The 22,231-nt window shown below is 39.3% G+C and overlaps 1 protein-coding gene across 1 annotated transcript in view; it reads left to right on the forward strand.

Moving 5' to 3' along the window:
- Positions 1-22,231, forward strand: part of LOC150086087 (uncharacterized) — a 43,168-nt gene that overhangs the window by 19,004 nt on the left and 1,933 nt on the right. Inside the window, exon 2 of the mRNA XM_090374792.1 lies at positions 11,263-11,557. Within this exon, the coding sequence (XP_090230918.1) occupies positions 11,263-11,557 (295 nt within the window). The remainder of the gene's footprint in view (positions 1-11,262; positions 11,558-22,231) is intronic.

A 22,231-nucleotide genomic window follows, 5' to 3' on the forward strand; every position in this document is an offset into this window, starting at 1 on the left:
TAGACTGCGGGCGAACCCACACTCTGTTGGACTTAGTTTTCTTCAAACCAAGTTTTTACGCGGCAGATGAGATACTTACAAACGAGCAGTTTGTAAGTATCTTGTGTCCTGCCAAATGGTAAATCTCGCTTCGGGTTCCAGACCAGAATAGTCAAATGCATGCTGCTCTGGTTGAGGGAGATTTACTTTTATTGGGAAACTCAATTGTCAGGGAAACGGAAAACATTTTTAAATTTTTTTTTTGTAATTAAAATATATGGATCTGAACCACGACGTGTTTGCCAGGAACAAGAATTAATGACGTCCGTCAACAGATTGTCGAATTCTGTGGGGTGAATAGAGCATTATTATTCATGTGGGGGACTAAGGATGTTAAACGAACACGACCTGACGATTTGATGGATAAATATAAGACCATGTTAAAAAAATGCTGCGAGTTAGGTCAAAATGTGTATCTGTACAGGAAGGATTATATGCTGATAGTCTTGTGGATTAACTCAAGGCGCGGTAGGAGGGACTATATGCTGAAAGCCTTGTGGATTAACTCAAGACTTGGGGAATTCTGCAAGGCTCTGGAGGAGGGGGGGGGGTTATCAGCGTGGCCAGCTCTTGTAGGTAGGAGGAGGAATCTGTTTGGTAGAGAGCCCGTGTTCATTTGAACAAAGAAGGCGCAAGGGTTTTTACCAGTATCATTCAGGATACCATAAAGGTTCAAGGAAACTGCTAGTTGGGAGGGGAGAACGGTAATATAGACACTCGTTTATCTGATATCAGTCAAAATAATGCCTGCACATCTCAAGGATTCTTGTTTGCTGGCTAACTGGAACGTGGTGCCATCCAGAAATTTGGGATGTCGAGTTCCACTATGGTATGTATAATGTATGGTAGGGAAGGTAGAAGGGATAGTGTGGTAAGGCTTCTCATCGAAATATAAAAAATAAAATTACTGATAACTTATCAAAGGCAACCTGAGCGCAAAAACAGCTTTTGTTGAGTCAGAAGTTGCTTCTGCTAACATAGGAAAGATTACAGAAAAGACACATTATAGTGCGGTTTGAGTTAGTTATCAGGGATAAGAATATTCTTGACCTCATCATTACTAATGAATCGGATGACAATACAGGGCTTACAGTACAGGAACCATTGGCAGAATCATTGTGTACTGGGTGTGGGAAAATCTTAGATAATCCAATCGATGTTAATGAATTGAACAGGTATTTCGCATCGGTCTTTACTGACGAAAGGCTCTTCGATGGTGAGGAGAGACTGAGCCATATGAAATTAGTGATTTCGAAATCACAGATAACTGTTTATTAGAAAAACTTTCCTAAAGGCAAGTAAGACTCCTGGAGTTGACGGCATATATCCAGTAATTTTGAGGGAGTGGCCAAAGGATGCATTGAACCAGTGAGGTTAATTATGAGAGCATTAAGGGACTGGAGGGGGAGGGGGATTCCTTTGAATTAGAAAAGTGCCAACGTATCGCCAATACATAAATGCGGTTCTAAGAGTGAAGTCGATAACTACAAACAGGTAGTCTGAGTTCAGTGGTAGGAAAAATCTTAGAGGCAGTGATTAAGAGTGCAATCTAGGGACATTTAAATAGACATGGCATTCTGAAAGACAAACAACATGGCTTTGTTAAGGGTAAATCATGTTTAACTAACACAGTAAGCTATTTTGACGCAGTTACTCATCAGCTGGAAGTAGAGAACTATTTCAACATAATCTATTTAGATTTTAGCAAAGCATTTGACTCAGTCAATCACGAGAGGTTGCTGTATAAGCTGGAACATGTTGGGATTACTTATAGATTCTAAGATGGATTGCAGAATGGTTGCAAGGCAGAAGGCAGAGAGTTGTGACTTTTTTTTTTTTTTTTATGAGAACCCCAAACACGAAAGGTATCAAAACCTATAGTACTTAGTACCGTGCATGGGTTGAAGGAGAAGTATGGGGAGGTGGGGGATGCCGGAAACTTTGCTCTAGAGACTAAACATGGGTTTCACCACTTCAAGCCTCCAATAAGCAAAGTGGTGATATTTCACCGGTTGATGAAAGTCATCTACCACCTTCTTCAGATTGGTATAACGTCAGAAGTGGGATCCCCAGTGATAGAGGGCGTGATGTCTAAATTTGCAGACGACAAACATTGGTAGAGTAGTTAATGATTAGTACCAAGCAGTGCGCCTTCAGGATGACTTGAACAAGCTTCAAAAGTGATAGGAGAAGTGGCAGTTATGCTTTGATGCAGCAAAATGCAAGTTCTTATACTTAGGGAATAGTAATTCTAACATAACTTATACACTTGGTGGGGGTGAATTAAAGACAGAAGAGGAAGAAAGGGATCTAGGAGTTACGATACGAGCAGACATGAAGTTTTCTGACCAGTAAAGCCTATGGTGTCATCCCGCTGTATAAGGCAATTGTAAGATCGCATTTAGAAAACTGTGTCCAAATATGGAGACTTCATCTAAAAAAAGATATTGAGCTTCTTGAAATGTCCAAATATGGATAGACCTCATGTAAAAAAAGATATTGAGCTTCTTGAAATGGTCCAAATGTGGGCAACTCGCATGATGCAGCAAAAGGGCAATCATACGATGGGCTACAGAGTTTGGACACTAGGCATCTTAGAGGGGAACTGGTTGAGGTTTATAAGGCTCTGAGAGGGGATACTAAAATGAATGAAGACAGTATTTTCACTGTTATAAAGAATCCGAGAACTGGGGGTCATTAATTAAACTTACAGGGGAAGAGGTTTAGACTAGATTGTAGGAAGTTTTGTTTTAACCAGCGAGTTGTTGATTGCTGGAACAAGTTGCCCTCGCAGGTAGTTGAGGCTAATAGTTTGAATAAATTCACAGGTCAACTGAGTAGTTACCTACGCGATGAGGGGAGCTTCAACTCGAAGAAGACTTTCAACTGGGCCACAGAGTGAAAGTCCATAAAAGTTCTTTGCGTCAGAGGAATTCGAACCCGGGTCTTTTCACCAGGTGGACGGTGATGGTAGCCACTGTGCTAATCGGGCAGCCCTTACATCTTGTACTAAAAACCATTGGACAATCGCCACACCCATACAAGAGTCTGGATTTGAACCCGCGATCTTCATTAGTACGAGATACAAAAATTATACTTTTTGTTACAATAAATAAATAGATTTTGCGTATATGTTTCTTTTTTTTATAAGCTTGCTCAATATTTTCTGAGTGGATTAATAATGGAAGAAAATATTTCTTCAAATACTTATATATCTCGCCTCTCCGTGGAGGGCTGAGCCCCCACAGTTTGAGAAAGCACTGCCCTAAGCATATTGGACATAATGAGAAGTACTATTTCAGTTGTATTCTGTCAAACTATTGAATATATTAATAATAGACTTTTCAATTTATAAAAATAAATGGAGTTTTGTATTTATTATTATTTTTTTTCAAGTCAAACCCTTCGGCTTCCTTTGTCCATTTAATTTTCATCCACCGAACTCATTTTCAAAATGCTAGTTTTGTTTGAAAGCCTTCACAATGTGCCAAAATGTCAAGATTTCTCTTGTTCGTAGTCTTTGTATCAGAAGACTGTTTCTACGTGCAAGTACTTTTTAAACAACCAATAAAGTTTGTTTACTTTCTTCGTCTGCTAATTTCTTCTGTCTTTTGCATTCCTCTCTTGTCTCGCGCATTAATTCAGACGACTTCTGTCATTACATTTCCGGATTGGTACATTCCTTTCGTATTTTGTCTGTTGGATGTTTTAAGTAGCGTCATTAAAATATTTCAGAAGAGGACTTACCTTGTTAAATCTGTCAACAACAGTGAGAAACTAGTGTTGTCTCGAACTTGGCTTGGAACTTTTGTTTTTTTTAACTAAATTAATTTCACTGAAAAATGTTTAGACTTCGTCTATACACAGCATCTAAGTTATTTCTGTCTTCTGCTTATATTTAAAATAGTAATGAGCAAATTTACACAGTACTTTTTTATTATGTGATCACTTGAATTTCTAAATCTAACTTAAAAAGGAGTCAGCTGTTTAGAATACTCAACCAATCGACTACAGCTGGTTGAATATTCCCTCAGCTCTGCCCTACTCCCAACTTTTTTTAAGAGGTTACTATTTAGAGAAGTAAAACCCTGATTTCAAGTTACATATAGGTCGTTCTGTGACTCTCAGAGATTTCTTCATGGTCTGAATTAAATCCTGTGTGAATAATGTAAATAGATGTACATCGATTTTGGGTTTATGAGGGTCATTCAATATTTAACATTTGTAATCCTATAATTGCTGGACCAATAGCAACAGCAATTCGACTTTATAATTCAATCTAAAGCTCGTCAGCCCTAGCACAGTGGTAGGATCGCCGTCATCTCCACACTGGGTGGAATTTTTATGGGCCTTTTTCACAACGTGGCTGAGTTCGCAGGCGAGATTAGCATGGTTTATTCTCCCGGAAACTCGGGTTTTTCATCCAGCAAACAGAAAATCGACAACAGAACACACGCATTGGTTGCTGATGCTCCTAAAACCCTACAACAACAACAAGCCCTAACTGGAATATCCCTTTATTGTAGTAAAGCAAATAAGCTATGGTTTCTAAATGGTCCAGTAGTGTATTTATAATGTTAGGATTTATATATTAGATACAGTATTTCTCTTTGGATATCAGGAGTTAATGACTTGTAATTTACTCTGAAAGAAAAATATACATTTGCAAAGAAAAAATGTAAACATCGCTGGATAAGATTTCGCATTGATAACTGGCCACTCTGTATCTTTGACTCGCAAGTTTTTATCAGACACATATTACTGAGAGTAAAATTACAAATTACTCTCGGCCATCTTGGAAACGTATTAACAAGACTAGTTAAAGAAAATGTGAAATGCCCTACACTAAATTAAGAAGAAAACACATTAATAATTTTATAATTATTAGACTTAAAGACGTTTGATATTTCGAGATGCAGTCCAAGGTTACTTGATTTTAGTTAAGTTGGCCATTTTTAATGTTCAACAGCTTTACCCAAACAGACGTTGCACTTATGGGAAACGTGATCTTCAAAAACGAAATTATTGTTCTACCCAATGTTTAAGCCTACACTGAGTAGCCACTTTATTAGGTACACCTACCTAATAGTGAGGTCCCTATATATCTGCCCACCTGCTTTATATCACATGGTATGAACATGTCATGCAGTTTGAGCTCTTTTTCATCAAAAAGTACAGATTACCTAATGGAATGGTCACTAAGCGTATTTATAAATTTTAATACAGTAAAAACCCTCGGTAATTCGGACCAAGGGAGGAAGGGGAAGTTTGTATTATAGAAATTCTCTTATTCATTCCTCTTTTGCGTAAATATGCTTCTAATTCCACATCAGAATTAACAACTTTATAAGAGTATTGAGACAACTTTTGGCCTCGTGTAATTTCTTTCTTATCCTCAAATATCTTTTCTTCTTTGTTGTAAAACATATTTTTACACTTTCAATCTTTGGTTCCAGTTTAATACATTTTTCCATGTACCTACTATTGTACAAGTACTCTGCTTTATTGCATTACAACTTGCAGCCCAGTTGTACAAGCACATTTTATGTTATCATTCTTAAAACTGACCACTTTCGTTTCTCCTCTTCCGGGTGGCACCACGTTTTTGTTAGCCCTATTATATCAGCATTAGTTGTCCTAACCAGGAGTTCAAATTCAACCATTTTATTGACAACACTCCTGACATTACTGTAGACACAACTGCGACTAAGTAAGCTTCTACAGTTTACTACCCTGACACACCCTTTGAAGTTATTTAGATTTGTATCCCAATCTTTTACCTTCCCTCTCATTTGACACATTGATACCCTCAGCACATCTTATTAACATCAGCTGTTGTGGCAATAAACAAGAATTCATGAGGTGAGTGTAAGCATTACTTTGGCCCATATCATCAGATAAACGCGGATCTAAATTACCCTTCTCCCTCTTAACTAGCAGTTTCCCTGTACCCTTTGGGTATCCTGAATGATACCGGTAAAAATCCTTCTTCCTACCATCTCTACAAAATACATTCCTCCCCCTACCTACAAATGTGGGCCACGAAGATAAATTTCTTCCCCCTCCCAGGGCCTTGAAAAGTTCCTCATGTCTTAAGTTAGTCCACAAGGCTTTCAGCATATAATCCCTCCTATCGTGTATGGACAGAATTGCAGATGCATACACATCCTGACCTAACTCGTAGCATTTTTTTTCGGCCTAATCCTATATTTATCGAATAGATGGTCAGGTCGTGTACATTTAATATCGTTAGTGCTCACATGAGTAATAATTCTCTCTTTACCTCCCTTAAAATCTGACATTCTGTTGGTAACATCGTCAATTATAACTCCTGGCAAACAAACTCTGGTTCTGGACCACTTATCTTTATTACATAAAAGGTTACCGTTTCCTTGACAATACAGTCACCCAACAAAACTAGACCACCTTCGACCAGAGCAGTCTGCGCTTGGCTATTCTTTTCTGGAACCCGAATAGGGGTGGGGTGCATCACTTGGCAGTTCAGCAGATACTTGAGTCCCTGACGAGCTCCCAGTTACATTTGTTTCTAGGACAAGCACTCGTTTCTTCAGTGACTCAAATTCTTCTCGTAATGTACTAAGTTTAAATTGAGATCGGTATGCAAAGAAAAGAATCGCCAGATGACCTGGGTCTCTCTACTAGACCATCCTTAAGATACACGCCACAGGCTATACTCACACCGGAAATACCCGCAGGCATTTCCGTTTGAGTCCCGATGTCCCTGGACTCTGTATTGTATGCAGGTCTTGTAGCAACCACTATTTCAATAAAATTTGAACTTTAGAAAGATTACAAAATTTAAATTTATTTATGTTAACAAAACATCGCAGAAATTAAACTGTTGACAAAACTTAAATCGCTAAAGAAGTTAAATAAAAAGTTCAAAACCTAACCTGCAATTAAGAGCTTCTGAAATACGCAGCCACAAGCTCTACAGCTTGTGGCTGCCTCGATCCTAGAACTCTCTTGTGTCCTCACTGTTAGAATCCTCAAAAGAGCCACTCTCCAATTAGTTTCTTCGATATTTATAGCTCAAAATATGAACTCGTGATCCATAGGTTGTATTGACTATGGTATTGCGAGTTAGAGAAGATAGTTGATACTGCCATGGTCATCTTAATTTTAATATTTGTCTCTGAAGTCTGCCGATTCTCCCTCCTTTTAAAAATAATCTCCCTCTAAGTGACAAAATATCAGAACTTATATCTGTTTCATTGTATTCTTGAGCATACACTCTCCTGCCATCTATAGGAAGTTCTCAAAGTTTGAATGGTTGTATGGTGGCGCTGTCAACCTGTATAACAACGCTTTAATGTTTTGCACTTATTTTTTTAAATTTTGAATCGTTTTGCTTCTTTTACAAAGTGATGGAGAAATATTCTAAGATAGTCCAGACCTGTTGAATTCTTCGTTTAGGAAAAATGTCCATCCTGAATAAATAACATACATACATAAAGAAGCAGTCAGAATTATAGAGGATTGTAATTCAGAATATATTGTCCAAAAATTAAAAACCTTCATCCAATATCTAGGAGGGCCACTCTTTGCCCAAATTACAGCCTATACAACTTGTCGCAAGGATTCCACTGGGTGTCCAAGCTCCAGATTTGACCGTTCTTCCATCAGGATATTTGTCAGCTTCTGTATTCTGGTTGTTAGAGAGAGAGAGAGAGAACTGCTTTATGGAACATATCCCAGGCGTTCTGGACTGGATTCAGATCCGAAAAATTAGGCGACCACGGTGGTTGTTAGAAATCCTGGGAATGGGGGTGGGTCTAAGTGAATGTTCATTATTATGTTAATAAATTCGTGGACATTACACTATTATATACGTGGTATAACAGTGTAGCCGATGGTAGTGTAGTGTAGTGTAGTATCCATCAATTCATTACCATAATCTTGAGAACCATTCAGATACAATTTTTGCACGATGCATAGTTGCATTTTCGTCTCGAAAGAATCCATCCCAATCCGAGTACAAATGAAGCACTGCAGGATGAAGTTGGTCCGATACAATAGAAAGATATTCATTGGAGGTAACACGACCTTCTAGTGGTATAAGGGAACCCAGTCCATACCATTGGTGGACACGAGACAATTTGGATGCACGGCTTCATGATGTTCACGCCGAGAACTGGCCCCACGTCTATCAGCGCCTTGTGCGAGATTTTTTGGTGCGCCTTCTCCGACTTGAGATTTACACCAAATCATTGAATTTGCAGGGCATTTGTCGGCCCTGTTCACGCTACACTTTCACTACTAGTGGTGCAAAAATTGTAAATCGAGATTCGGCAGATCACGTGATCTTTTTCCACTGTTTCACAGTCCGGCCTTGGCGTTGGCGGCACAACGCCAGGTGAATCTTTCGATTTTTTCGGCAGACTGCTACCAAATCCCAGATTCTTCAATTCCAACCGGTGATTTCCAATGTATTTTCAATTGTGGCTCCCACTAAACGTGCTCCAACAATAACACTTTTCTGAAAATCGGAAAGTCTTTCACCATGACCGGATCCAACAAGAAGCCGAAGAAAAATGTACAATATATGTCCCCAAAGAACTTATGATCATACCATATGAAAACTTACATTTGTATCCCATACGTTTAATGGATTTATAATTTTTTTGGGTAGTAAGTGTAACTTCTAATGTATATAAAGGATCTGAATCAGTAAAGTCCGAATAATAGATGGATGTGAATTGCTGATGTTTTAGTGTATAGTCAAGTATATAAGGTATGTAGTCACTAAGGTTGCACAAATTTTTAAGTAACAATGAGTAAGGTTTTTAAGCAATTTCAAGGTCCCAACATCTGGTTCCAACAAGTCTGGTTGGGCTACTTTGAAGAGGTCCAATTTTTGCCATATAAAGGAGTTGTGATAAGGTTAATTATATCAAAAGATACGTGGCCTAACTGGATATTGGTGAAAGCAGCTGTAAAATCACAAGTTTGAGAGCCAATACAAGAAAGATTTTCGCATTGCATACTAAACATCTTCAAAACAGCTCGTGAAAGATCTTACAGTTCGATCCGCGCTACGGCCGAATATTATCAACGGACTAACGGCCACCTAGCCGCATATCTTATTCGTCTGTCTACCCGACTAACTAGAGGATCGCGTACATATTTTGGAAGGTTTGCATCCGCACAGACATTCCAAGTGATTTCTGCATCAGTGATTCGTTGTCGTGTCACACAGCTACGGGATGTCATCATCGGCTATAAAAAGCACCTGTCGGCCATGGCTGTCATCTATGAGACGTCTGTTGTTGTATAAACTGCGTTGCTAGTGCCGAAGGCGGCGTCATGTTTAAATGAATGTGATGGGCCCGGGGAAGCAGCCGTCGTAATATACACAGAGCCTTGTTGTGAAGGAACTTTGATCTCCGTTAGTCATCTTCTCCAGTGTCACTCGTTATAAACGTGTATATGTACACGCACGTGGGGGCCCGAGTACACGTTGTTTCTGACAACGCATACCTTCAGTGAAAGGAAGTCGTTTTAGGGACCAACACCTCAACAGCAGTTGATAGTTACCCAGTTTTCATTACTGGGAAACTGTAAATGGGGAAATTATCAGAGTTTGTTAACCCTAACTGGCCGATTCACTTTCTTCTCTCTGCTAATCTCGTTCTTCCACTCCCCTTTTCTCCTTCTCTGACATCCCATCAGAGGCACCTCATCGGGGGGGGGACTTTTCTAGATTCATATGTTTGTAACTGTGGTCGTGTTGGATTCCTAAACGAAATTATTTGGCATTTTGCTCAAGGGTTGGCCTTCTTTTTTTAATGCTAAGAATAATTTTACACGATGCATCTACAATTTATTAAAAGAATTTGCTCTCCTCTTAGGGTTCCTTAAACTAGTGTTTCGCAATCTCTAGTACGTTAAACCATAATCAGCATTACTTTCACGTTCCTGGTTCTTCGCTAAATTTTTTTTGGACGGTGTGAACTTGAATAGCTATTGCTTGGACTAGGCCCTCGTGGGTAGAACAGTTGGTAGCATCGCCGTCCTCCCTAAACTGGGTGGAAAAGACCTAAGTTTGAGTCTCGTCAAAGACAGGAGGAATTTTTATGGGCCTTTTTCACAATGTGGCCGAGTTAGTCGGTCTCAGACGAGGGACAATGGTTTTTTATTTATCCTTAAGCTCAGCCATTTAGTCCAGCAAAGAGAAAATCAACCTCAGACGCGCAATTTACAGACAATATACATGAAGCAATATGGCTTTAGTCGCTGATGCTCCTAAAACCCTACTACAACAACAACCTTAGACTAGCATTCGTTTTGGCCTTCGCATTTCCTTTTCGCAAGTCAGTGTTGCCATTACTTTTCAACAACTCTTGTAAAATAACCTGGTAGAACACGAGTCTTCATAAATATATATGTGGCTTTTCTTTCATATGCATAAGCAGTCTGGTAGGTGTAATTATCCTACATGTACACTGATATCGCAGGTTGTGAAAAAACAAGATTTCTCAAATTCCGAGAGGGCACGATGTCTTTCTTCATGACAAGGGGCCCACGTGGTAAGTTTAATCTGCTGTTACATCATGTCCATCCACATGTAACAGCTCAACTCCCAGTGGATGGATTTTCATGAAATTTTATATTTGGTTCTTTTAAAAATATTTGTTGAGTCATTTCAATTTTCATTAAAATTGGACCAATAGGTATCCGGGAATTATTATTTCTTTGTCCATCCGCATGTAATAACTCGATTTCCAATAAAGGGGTTCGGGCCAATCAGTTCAATGAATGAACTGATTGGAATAGTTCGGGCCAATCAGTTCAATGAATGAACTGATTGGAATAGTTCGGGCTTAAGTTTCTTGTTGGTTTGATTGGTTGTTGTAGGATATTAGGGGCATCAGCGACTTAGGCCATATTGCGCCATATGTAATAAACAGGGCGTGTTCTGTGGTTAATTTGCTGTTCGCTGGACGAAAAACCATGCTACCCTCGCCTAGACCGACTAACTCAGCGAGATTGTAAAAAATACCCATAAAAATTTCTCTCGTCATCGACGGGATTTGAACTCAGGTCTTTTCCATCCGGTGTGGGGAGGACGGTGATAATACCAACTTTGCTACCCTCGAGGGCCAAGTAATATTGTATATTGTAATGTAACCGAATTGTAATTAGAATATTTTTGTTTAATTAGACTTTACTTTTGTTTCTAAATTTCAAAAATTGTTTCAGATCTTGAAGCCATTAGCCCATCAAAGACCATGGAACCCAAAATGAACTCTGAAAGTTCATCTTCAAAGAACTCTAACTACCCAGATGATATCAGCGAGTCAACGAGCGAAATGTGCCCGAAAGAAAGTCGAAGGTTATCTCGGACACCAAAGTGCGCGAGATGCAGAAATCATGGAGTAGTTTCCTGTCTCAAGGGCCATAAACGATCTTGTAGGTGGCGTGACTGTCAATGTCCAAACTGCCTCCTTGTTGTAGAACGTCAGCGTATCATGGCTGCTCAAGTGGCCTTAAGAAGGTAGGGAGTTTCCTTTTTTATTGAATATATTAATCGCAATCCATACAGCCAAATAAACATGAATATACACTACTATAACAAAAGAATGCAGACACCCTTTCCAATGTACCCCATATGTTTAAGTCTGTTCCTGCTTTGCACATCGTTTCAAAGCAGGTGCTATTCGCTGTAAACGTCTTGGGAGGAGATGCCCATTAGCAGGTGCTTGCGTATCTCAGAGGACTCGGTCGATAAAACCTTTTAACACTCTTTGATTTTTCCACCCAGAAGTATATGCCATCGAAGGTGCAATGAAATTTGATTGGACCAATGGCACGCAAACTGTGGTCCACAGATCCTAGATGGTTTCAAGGACAGTGGACTTCTAGAGAAGGGGGATTTTTCTGCTCATTATGTTCCACGAATGCGTTATATCGAAAAACAGAGATACAAGCTCAGTTGTCACACTAATTCTGAGATGTAGTTGTTTAGGTTTTTTCTTTGCATTTCTGGAGACCAAGACACACGTCATTATGTATAGAGCAGACTGCGTACAGACAGACAGATATATCAATTTCTTATGCAGTTCCTAAAATTTAATTTTTTTATATTGATAGATGTAAGAAGAGGGAATATCCAGAAAATCGAGCATCATTCAATAATCAATTTTTTTTTTTACCAAAGAGGGAAGAAATACTAAAGAAATCCATGACCAGAGTGTTTGGGGAAGTATCTCCCAGTTATGCTACCATTGCAAAGATGGCTGGCAGAGTTCAAAAGAGGACAGAGTGAGGATGATCCAAGGTCTGGTTAGCCATCTGAAGAAATCGATTCTGAAAAAATTGCCACCATTGAAGAAAAAAATTCTGAAAACAGAAGAATTAAGGTGTTTGAACTTGAAAACTGCTTAACATTTCCCATGGAAGCATTTTAAAAATAGTAATAGAGCATTTGAGAATGTCCAAAGTTTTTGCAAGTTGGATTCTCAGAAAGCTTTCCATTAATAATAAACTTCACAGGATGGAATCATCAAAGGAGCATTTAAAATTAATTCTCGTTAATCCAGAGAGATTTTTATCTGTTTTGGTAATTGGTAATGAAACTTAGCTACAGTTTTAACACCCAGAATCCAAATTAGAAAGCGTGCAGTGGAACCACGAGGGATCTCCAACCCTGAAAGAGGTTTCGAAGTCAGTCATCAGCTAGAAAAGTGTCAGCCTTAATTTTCTGACGTACAAAAGGACTGTTGTTAGCTAATTACCTTGTACCTAAAAGCACAATAACAGGGGAACATTATTCCAGCAAAGTTAAAAGCTGAAATTTTGGAAAAAGGTGAGGAAAATTGGCTCATCGGGTTTTACTTCTCACGATAATGCACCAGCACAAAGTCATGTTGTTTGGACTAAAATTCATGAACGTGGATTTAAATAATTAAACCACCCTCTTCTAGGGATGATGAAGAACTAAAAGCAACCGTGGAAGCCAGGTTTGACTTCCAATATGAAGATTTTCTTTCGAAGGATTAAACTTTGCAGATTAAATACAATAAGTGTATTGAACTTGGGGCCGAGTACATTGAAAAACAAAAAAAAAACATTGAATTTTGTATCTATACCTTTTATTCTCCATTTTTAGAACTTTTTGACTACCTCTAGTGTTAATGACGTCTCAGATATTGTCTACAACTTCCCTCAAAGAGTCAGCACTTTCAATTAGGGTAACACTAGACAAACATAGTCGTAAATTTGAAAAGACCTGTTTTCCGAATCCAATACAAATACTTTGTCCACTCTCTTAGGTCAATATTCTTAAGCCGATATTCAGCAAAGAACACCCGGTTGTATGAGAGTGAATCAAAAGGAAATTAAAATTTTTTCACCAATAATTAGCAGTCTATTTTTCAAGAAAATCTTCACCAAAGTTTAAGCGTTTATCCCATCTGTACACCAGATTTTTTATACCCTGCTCGTAAAAGTTGTTTGGTTGCTGTTGGTAACGTTATTTGACGAGTTTCTTCGCTCCATCGTCGGAAAGGCTTGAATTTCTTCGGCTGTAGTGGTGACTGTTTATGCTACATGGCGCCTCTTTCTCGTTTGTAGTGTTTTTGAGGCCTTTTGAGGGCTCTGAGAGGTCTATGAAAAGAAGAAAACGATATTTCGGATCAGAAAGGAAGTGGACAAATTAAGAAAGATATCTCGTGGAGCACGGAAAAGTTGGAGCTACATTGGGGCTTGCATGGTTTTTCGCTCCAAATCTCGGATTTTCATCCAACCAACAGGAAATTTACCACAGAACACAATTTACAGACATAATCTATAAGCCTAAGTCACTGAAGAGCCTAAAAACCTACAACAAACAATCTGTGGTAAGCATATATTGTCGAATTTGGGCTAGGACAAACCTTCGCATTCGCGCAGATAATTCGCTCCACCCATTAAAGGTGGAGCAAATTATCTTAGCCTATTCGGGACCAAAATTAGCCCAGAGGTTAGAGAGTGGCATAGAATCAAAATTTCAGGCACCCACCAATTCGCTCACCAATAATGTCAAACAGATCCTACACGAGAACTTCAGGGAAGATCGAATTATCAGCCAATTTCTATCCTTAACTCCAGAAGACTTTCAGATTTCAAAGACACTATCCTTAGGGAGATAACGAATATTCCATCAGAAATTTTGAAGCCAACCGTGGAGAACACAATGCCTGTCTTGATTTCTTATTACTCTCGCGTTCTGGAGGTCAAATTTCGAACTATTTTTAATGTTTAAAGTAATCCCACATGTATTGATTACAGTACAAAAAGCAGTGTTTCTTTAGAAGTGCCTTAGAGTTATTAATTTTTAAAAGTGGGTGAGGACTTCATAACCACTCTATCCACACCTCAACATTTGTGTGTGTTGTCCATCTCTTAACTTATTCTTTATAACAAATTAAATATCTGTCTGTTTTTTTTCAATGGACTTAGTCTTGGAACTTAACTATCAACCCTTATATGTGTGCACCCATCTTAACTTTTCGAACCTCTGGTCTGCAGACTGTAAATAGCTCACCATGGACTGGATGAGATAACTTACAAGTTCAGTATTGACTTACAAATACTTAACTGTTTACCCGAAACAAATCTTGACTTTGCACCACTCCCACAATTAACAGGGACGCTTCTACACGGCACTTCTCTAACGTTACGGCTTCGGAGAAAGTTATCGGCCGCGTTGCGCTCATTTGTCTATACTATCCTGCCGTAAAAGATCCAACGCATTTTGCAGTGGCACGCGACAACGGATGGCTGGTCCTCTTTGAAGGCGTCCTTATCTGTGCTTTAGAACTTTGCCTGTAATACGAACTGATGTGACTCTGCGAAGTGAATGAATTTTGGATGTCGAAAACTATTGAAGAAATATCAGGTTTACGTAAACCAACAGGGATTGAGATGTAGTCGTGTTTTTTTCAGTTCCAGAACGCTATTGACAGCGTCCAAAGGGAGCATGGAATGAGAGACCTATGGGTGGAGAAACAGTTGTATTGGTGTCGCCTTGATGAGTTTTTATTTGCATTTTAGACTAAAAATAAAGCTATCGACAACTCGACTCAATCATTGTGATAGGAAGCCATCGTGGACAAAAACTATTCGGTATCCGATTCGATCTGCCAATCGCGCATCTCTGATTAGCAAATCCGATCTCATGTTATTTCCTAAGTTTTGCTTCGTTCGACACCATATTCTGTACTCAACCCTTATTTATAAACATTCTACGTCTTTTTCTTCTGTTTGTGTTCCAATACTTTTAGTGGGAGAGCGTATGTTGCCCATTGTTGTGAATTCTATTGCGAGAATTTCCTTAAGGAGTTTTAAAACATTACAAAGGTCCCTGTTTAAGTTGTAAACCTTTTGTAGTGAGCAAAAATACCTCATTATGGAAGACAGAGTTAGAAATACCTGAAGAACTTCTGTAGATTTATTTCCAATGGTTGGGAAACATCGCAATGGTGCAGCTTTTCTGGCAATCCTCGTGAAAACTCTTTTCTCGTGAATGTTCGCCTTCATCGCTTAAAGAAATAAAAAGGGACAGATGATTCTTCTACAGTTCTAAAGGGACAGATTCTTCTAAAGTTCGGATTCTTCTTCTACAGTTCTAAAGAGATAGATTCTTCTAAAGTTCTAAACAGACAGATTCTTCTACAGTTCTAAAAGGACAGATTCTTCTGCAATTCTAAAGGAACATAAAACAAATCTGAACATCTTAATTCTTGGGTACGAGTTATGAAATTATGGGATAATGATCTTGGTTCTGTCTGCGGTTAGCCTGACCACATCCTTTCCACCAGTCTCGAGGAGGGGATGGAGTTGGGGGGTGGACGTAGAAGTTTTCACATGGGAAGGCGGACACATTTACGACCGCAGGCTTCGCTAAATAGCTAAAAAAAATTAATTATTCCCGGGAGAATCCGTACATTCGGGATGAAAATCCGCGTTCCAGCGAGCAAACGGCCAACAGACAACTGTGACGGTGTACGAAGATCCCTTCTCTCCGCTTGCATAACCTGATACTTACACACTCTGTTTTCTAACGCCGCCCAGCTGGAAATGATATATGAAAGCGGCCCTGTCAGCAGGACTACTTTAAGCAAACATTCCATTAGACGCGCGCGCGGACGCCAGCTTCGAGCGCTGGGCCGGAACAGGGCGGCTCTTCTGGCTGCGACATTCGACACTGCTCCTGTTGGCGGGAACAGACCGAGTGCAACGGCGATGGTGCTGTATGCGGTCTCCCGGAATACGGATGAGGTTCGCATGCAGGAAGAAAAGGTCATCAGCTGATATGACGCCGTACATTGTGCCGGTGGACAGGTACGGAAGGAATTCGCATGTCCACGAGGGCCCCTGTCCCCTCTCCCTCGTCAGATAAGTTAGTTCTAAGGGACCGTTTCTTCCCCTTAGTCGGTAATAGAGATGCGCTTATGCCGGAGATGAAGTGAGTTTTTTTATCCTCTGACATGATTGACAGAGGAGGCGCTGGTGTTGAAGGAAACCGCCTACAGTAAGCTTCATTACCACCGTCGAAGTATGCCAGTAGAGCATAATAGCCAAGCGACTTCTTTGATTACCCCGATGTCCATCATTAGGGTCAAGGGTACTGTAACCTTTCGATGTCTGCAGTCCATTTATCTCCTTATTTTGCGTTGGTCGGTTCCTTCTTTATTGGTGAATAAGCAAAGATCGTCCATCTTCACATGGGTAAAAACAGTAAGCAAGTTGGACAAATTGGTTCTTCCATATATAGTATTATAATGTCTAAATGATGCAAGGAAGTGGGCTTTTCAATCACTCATACCTTACCATCGCCAAGAATTGCCCATCCAATTCCTCTTTGAACTTTAACAAAGCTTGACCACTGTGGCAGCAAATTGATTGTGGTGATTTACAACACTGCAGAAAGTAAAATTTATGAAATATTAAAATATTTCATAAAATTCGCGCTCCATCTTTCACAACAAGTTAAAATAAACAGATTGAAATAAAATCTAGCAACGATATACATACTTTTATAAATTAATATGTACTTCAATACATTTAATCTCAAAGATTGAAAGATTCCACAAAATGTATATTATGGAAATTTCTGATTAGGCACGTAGAACCATCCCTATGAAAATTTGGCGGCCCTCGTGTGAGTTAATAATGGAACTTAATATATAACAAGAGTCATGATCTTTTGTAGAAACCAAATTGAAATAAAGACCAATCTACTCGTTGTAATAACGTTGTAATAATAATAGGGCAGTCGCTGGCAAATTTTCTGTTTATACTCCGGGACGACTAAACTGTCAAAGTTCACAAGACAGACAGAATACAAGAAACAGCACCGTATTCAGTAGTCACGGGCTTGAACCCCGGTCACTCAAGGCACGGGTACTTATGCACCCGCGCGCCTGGAAGTAGTTTGTCTGCGCGGGTAGCACAGTGGTATTATCATTGCTTCCCCACATCGGGTGGAAAAAGGCCCGGTTCGAATCCCGTCGATGACGCGAGGAACTATAATGGACTTTTTCACTCCGTGGCTGAGTTAGTCGGTCTCAAGCGTAGATACGCAATTTACAGACACAATACACATGGGTAAAGTGTAAAGCGTATTGATGTCTAGCAGCACCAGGGGTTTCCTTCATCTCCGCGGTGCTTCCATTGTTGGTAAACCAATTCACTGGGAAGGCCAGAGATTTGAAAAGTGTATGGATTTTGTATATGTGTAGTGTTGTGTATCGTTGTTCATTTGGCCATTTAGCCGTTGGACCCCTGCTGAGGCCCAACGTTGCTCACACTTGGCCCCGTGGAGGCAGACAAGGTACCCAGTAAATTGAAGTTTTACTCTGGCTGGCCCTGCAGTTTAAAGAAACTTTCCATTTGGCTATAACAGCAAGACGGAACCCTACGATGTCCTGTCATCAACACCCTCTTGAGGTTACTGGCCACAGGTGAAAACACTTCCAACTAGACTGTGTTAAGAAGGCTTAATTCAAGTGGACTCTGAGCAGGGAAGCCAGTAGTTTGTATCCTATTAATTCCAAACCACCGTATAACTCGTCGAAACTGGCGCCATGAACGTGTGACTTGGAGCCTGACAAATTGGGTACAGTTTTGTTTTCTGATGAGTCCCGTTTTAGCCTACAAACAGATTCTAGAAGTTATTTCATCTGGAGACAACAAAGAATGCGGTACTGTCTCTCCAACATCAGAGAAAGAACACTTACGGTGGGGGCGGTGTGTTCGTGTGGGGCGCAATAATGATCAACGGCCGCACCTCTCTTCATGTTTTTGATAGGGATACCGTAACAGTCGTCCTAAGCAGCCAATCACCGAGAACTAAGTTCTAAACCAAGGGATCCAAAATTGATCCTTGTGGACAACCACGAGAGACTGGTCTCGCGGGTTGCCCCCAAGATTCTGTGAATCGTCCTGCTTTTGGTGACAACGGTGACAGTGCAATCAGCAAAATAATTGCTAACAACCACCATCTTATTGAAGCTATCAATAAGATGGTGGTTGCAATAAGGCGTCATCGCATCCAAGCGCTTGCCTAAAACCGTATTGAAGAGAGGATGTGGAGCTTGTACCACCTGTAGTGTGGTAATTTTAGTAGCGATCAGTCTCTCTAACACTTTGCCAAGGTAAGAGAGTAAGGCTGTTAGGCAGTACGATATGGCATTCAGGTTTACCAGGTTTATGTAATATCTTAAGAATGGAGTGTTTCCATAGTTTGGGAAACGTTTCAGTATTTATGCGTTTGTTGACTAATTTAAGAACTTTAAGCCTTAGGTCATAAAATGTTTGATAAATATATTATCAATCAGGTCATTGCCAGCACATTTGTTTGATTGAATTTTATTGAGCATTCGAGTTAGTTCCTCTGCAGTGAATGGACTTATTTCTTCTAAAGGAAAGCATTTTTGGTTTAAATCGAATAGATGGATGGTGTGAAGTGTAAGGGTGGGATCATTATTAGGCAGCAGTTAGCCCAAAATGGCATTTATGGAGTCTGTTAATGTAAGAGTTACCACACGGTACATGGCCAGATAAATTGAATACGGAATCGATGTAGTGTAACTGAGAAATTATGTCAGAAGATGAATACATTGAGACAACATAAGTCGAGTGATTAGGACTTAAGACTTGAATGCAAATGGCATGCCGTGAAGTTAAATAGGACAAAAGTGAACGTAAATATTTCTGTTAAATATTACGATGGCTACCTTTGGATCTGGATAAGTTGGTTGTAAAATCCGGGAAGAGCAAGGATATTCGGCAATTAGTCCTTTATTATGATATGGTTCTTGTAGAATAAGAAAGTCAATGAGTTCCTCCTCAGACACAAGACGTAGCTCATCTGGCACAATGCGCGAACGGTGAGCATTGGCTTTCAGAAATTTTAAGTTGACATTCGATATATTTGGCTAGGAAGTACTTGAACTCAATAAGACTGTGATATTAGGAATTGTTCGTTGTTTTACTGTGTCTTCGGCCTTTATGTATTCTGGACAATTGATATCTCGGACCGAATGATGCGCCTGTTGCAATTAATGCAGACAGGCGGGTGATCTTTGCTTGGGCACTCAGCAAAGATATGGTCTTGTTTTCCACAATATCCACAAGAAGGCACTTCTTGTTTACATGTACTTGAAGTGTGTCCGAAAGCAGGACAACAATAGCACTTCGTTACAGAATTGAAAGACTTAAATTGGTGAGCAGTCCAGTCCACCCAGTAGCTAACCTGTCTAAAGTAGAGAAGCTGAAAAATGTTCTTTGAGTTGGAGCTAGTTTTAAATCGGAAAGTGATTTCTTGTAAGATTTCTTCAAGTGTTAAATTAAATTCTTTCGGGTTTTTGAAGTAGAAATCAAGAAGCTGAAAAATGTTCTTTGAGTTGGAGCTAGTTTTAAATCGGAAAGTGATTTCTTGTAAGATTTCTTCAAGTGTTAAATTAAATTCTTTCGGGTTTTTGAAGTAGAAATCAAGTATTTCCTCCTTTGTTAAATCATTATCAATTACAACGGTTAAATAGGCTTGGAGGAGCAGGGAGAAAAGCAAAAAGATTGTCCTTCCAATATGCGCGCTAATTTGACCTTGGGGTTTCTTAATTGGCCCTTCTTGTACGTGCTGAACTACTTGTATTGGAAAATCTTTTGTCAGTACGATTGGTTATGCAGATCTAAACTAATAAGATTTGAAACATAAGTCGAGCTGATCTACTGATTTTGGAGATTAAATTTTCCTCTTCTGATGATCCCAAATATGTTATTAACTGTTCAGACAATTAAAATAAGAATTAAAAAAGCAAAGCACTTTTTCACTTGACTGACGTACTGAGTGAGCATGCGCGAGCCCTGAAACTGAAGATCTCCAACGACTGCTGTGGCCAGCACGATCAGCACACTTAAATCTGATCGAATATGTGTGGGATGCCCTTGGGCGTCAAATTGTTTGCTGATAGACAACTCCTCGGTCACTTGGTGAGCTAAAGCGGTGGAAGAATGGGATTTGTTGCCACAGAATCTTATAGACACCCTTATATCGAGCATGGTTAATCGCTGTCAGGCCTGTTTAGCTGTTGGAGGAGATCATATGCCTGATATCATGTGACCATATTTTCGAGCATCCTGTATCTACTTCTGTAATGTGACCTTTTTGGTAATTCTTTTACAACTCCTATAAATGTCATTTAAACCTGTCCGACGTTTTTTCCTGATCCTTGATCAGACCAACTGATCATCCAGTACAACTTATTCAGATCAGACCATTAAAATCAGACCAACTCTATTGGTCTGATATTAATGATATTTTGGAAGACCAATAAATCGTTCTAAAAGAGCCAAGTGTAAAATTTCATAAAACTCCAATCACTGGGAGTCGAGTTATTAGGATGGAAAACGGATTTAAGTTATATTTTCAGGCAATAGCTTTATTACATCTCGTAGGAGAAAGATCATGTGACTTAGTGGGGGGGGGACATAGGAAGACGAGGACCTAAAGGAGGCATAAATTTAAACTGAGAGGGAATAATTATAAATTGGACACAGGAAAAGTTTCCTTTGGTCAAAAAGTTATTGGCATTTAGAATAGACTTCCACCTACTCTTGTGGAGGCTGGAAGTTTGTCTATAGTTAAAGACGGTTAGGTAGATACTGGAACAAAATCGTTAAATGAAAAAGGAAGTTGATTATGTAAGAAAAGAAAGATTTATTCATTAAACTTTCTCAACATGAAAAGGAAAATTCCCATCATTAGATTCTTGTGCGTGCTGAAATCTATGAAAAGTCAGTCTTTGATTCAGACTTTAAGTATACTCTGACTGATGCAGTTGCAAAAGTTTTCATGTATCGTTTGAAGGGATGTCACTGAAGAAGTGGTAAGAAAATACTACGAAACTTTTGATTCCATTACGCACATCTCACGATGCAATAAAAGTAATAAGAATTGTATAATCAGGAATGTTTTAAAAGTCGACTCCTTTAATTAATAACTATAGAACTTGTGCTATTGTCGCCTTTGTCAGCTTCTGAATGTGTGAATAACCAATCAGTTTCTTTATGTAGCCAACTTCCTTCAAAGTTTTCCAAGTTCTCTTAAAAATAAGGATATTCACAGAAGAGGTCAGAATTCAGAGTCATCAAAATAAAAGTGCTCCCTGCTGCAACAGTTCTTGACCAATGTTAGCCAATATGCAGCTCAGTTTTATGGTCCTTTACATTGTTCACAGATAAAGCCCTCTCCCATCTAAATTGGGTACGTCAGCAAACAAATGTCTCAGCAGTATAAAGTGTTATTTCATCTATTGGAATTGTCCGACCAATATTTAATGACAATGCGGACCGTTACCTCAAAGTCCTTCAAGACCATTTTATTCCAAATATTTAAGACCTTGGAACTTTCCCAACAAGATGACTCAAGTTCATACACGACAAATGTTGCCCTTGATTTTACTGAAGAGCATTTTAAAAATAACAACATCTCAAAGGTACATCTTGGTGTTGGTTGATACTGGCTACCATACTCTCACATTTTAAAGTCATGTGATTACTTGTTTTGGGGATTTATTAATCACGATGTATTTTTAACGAACCTGTGGGGATTATAGTATATTGGATACCCACCGATCAAGTATCTAGTTATCAGTTTAGCACTGAGTAGCACAGACTCATCAAG

This window comes from Mastigoproctus giganteus, chromosome 5 (genome assembly GCF_048544385.1).
Source record: "Mastigoproctus giganteus isolate SK-2022 chromosome 5, ASM4854438v1, whole genome shotgun sequence".
NCBI classification, from domain to species: domain Eukaryota; kingdom Metazoa; phylum Arthropoda; class Arachnida; order Uropygi; family Thelyphonidae; genus Mastigoproctus; species Mastigoproctus giganteus.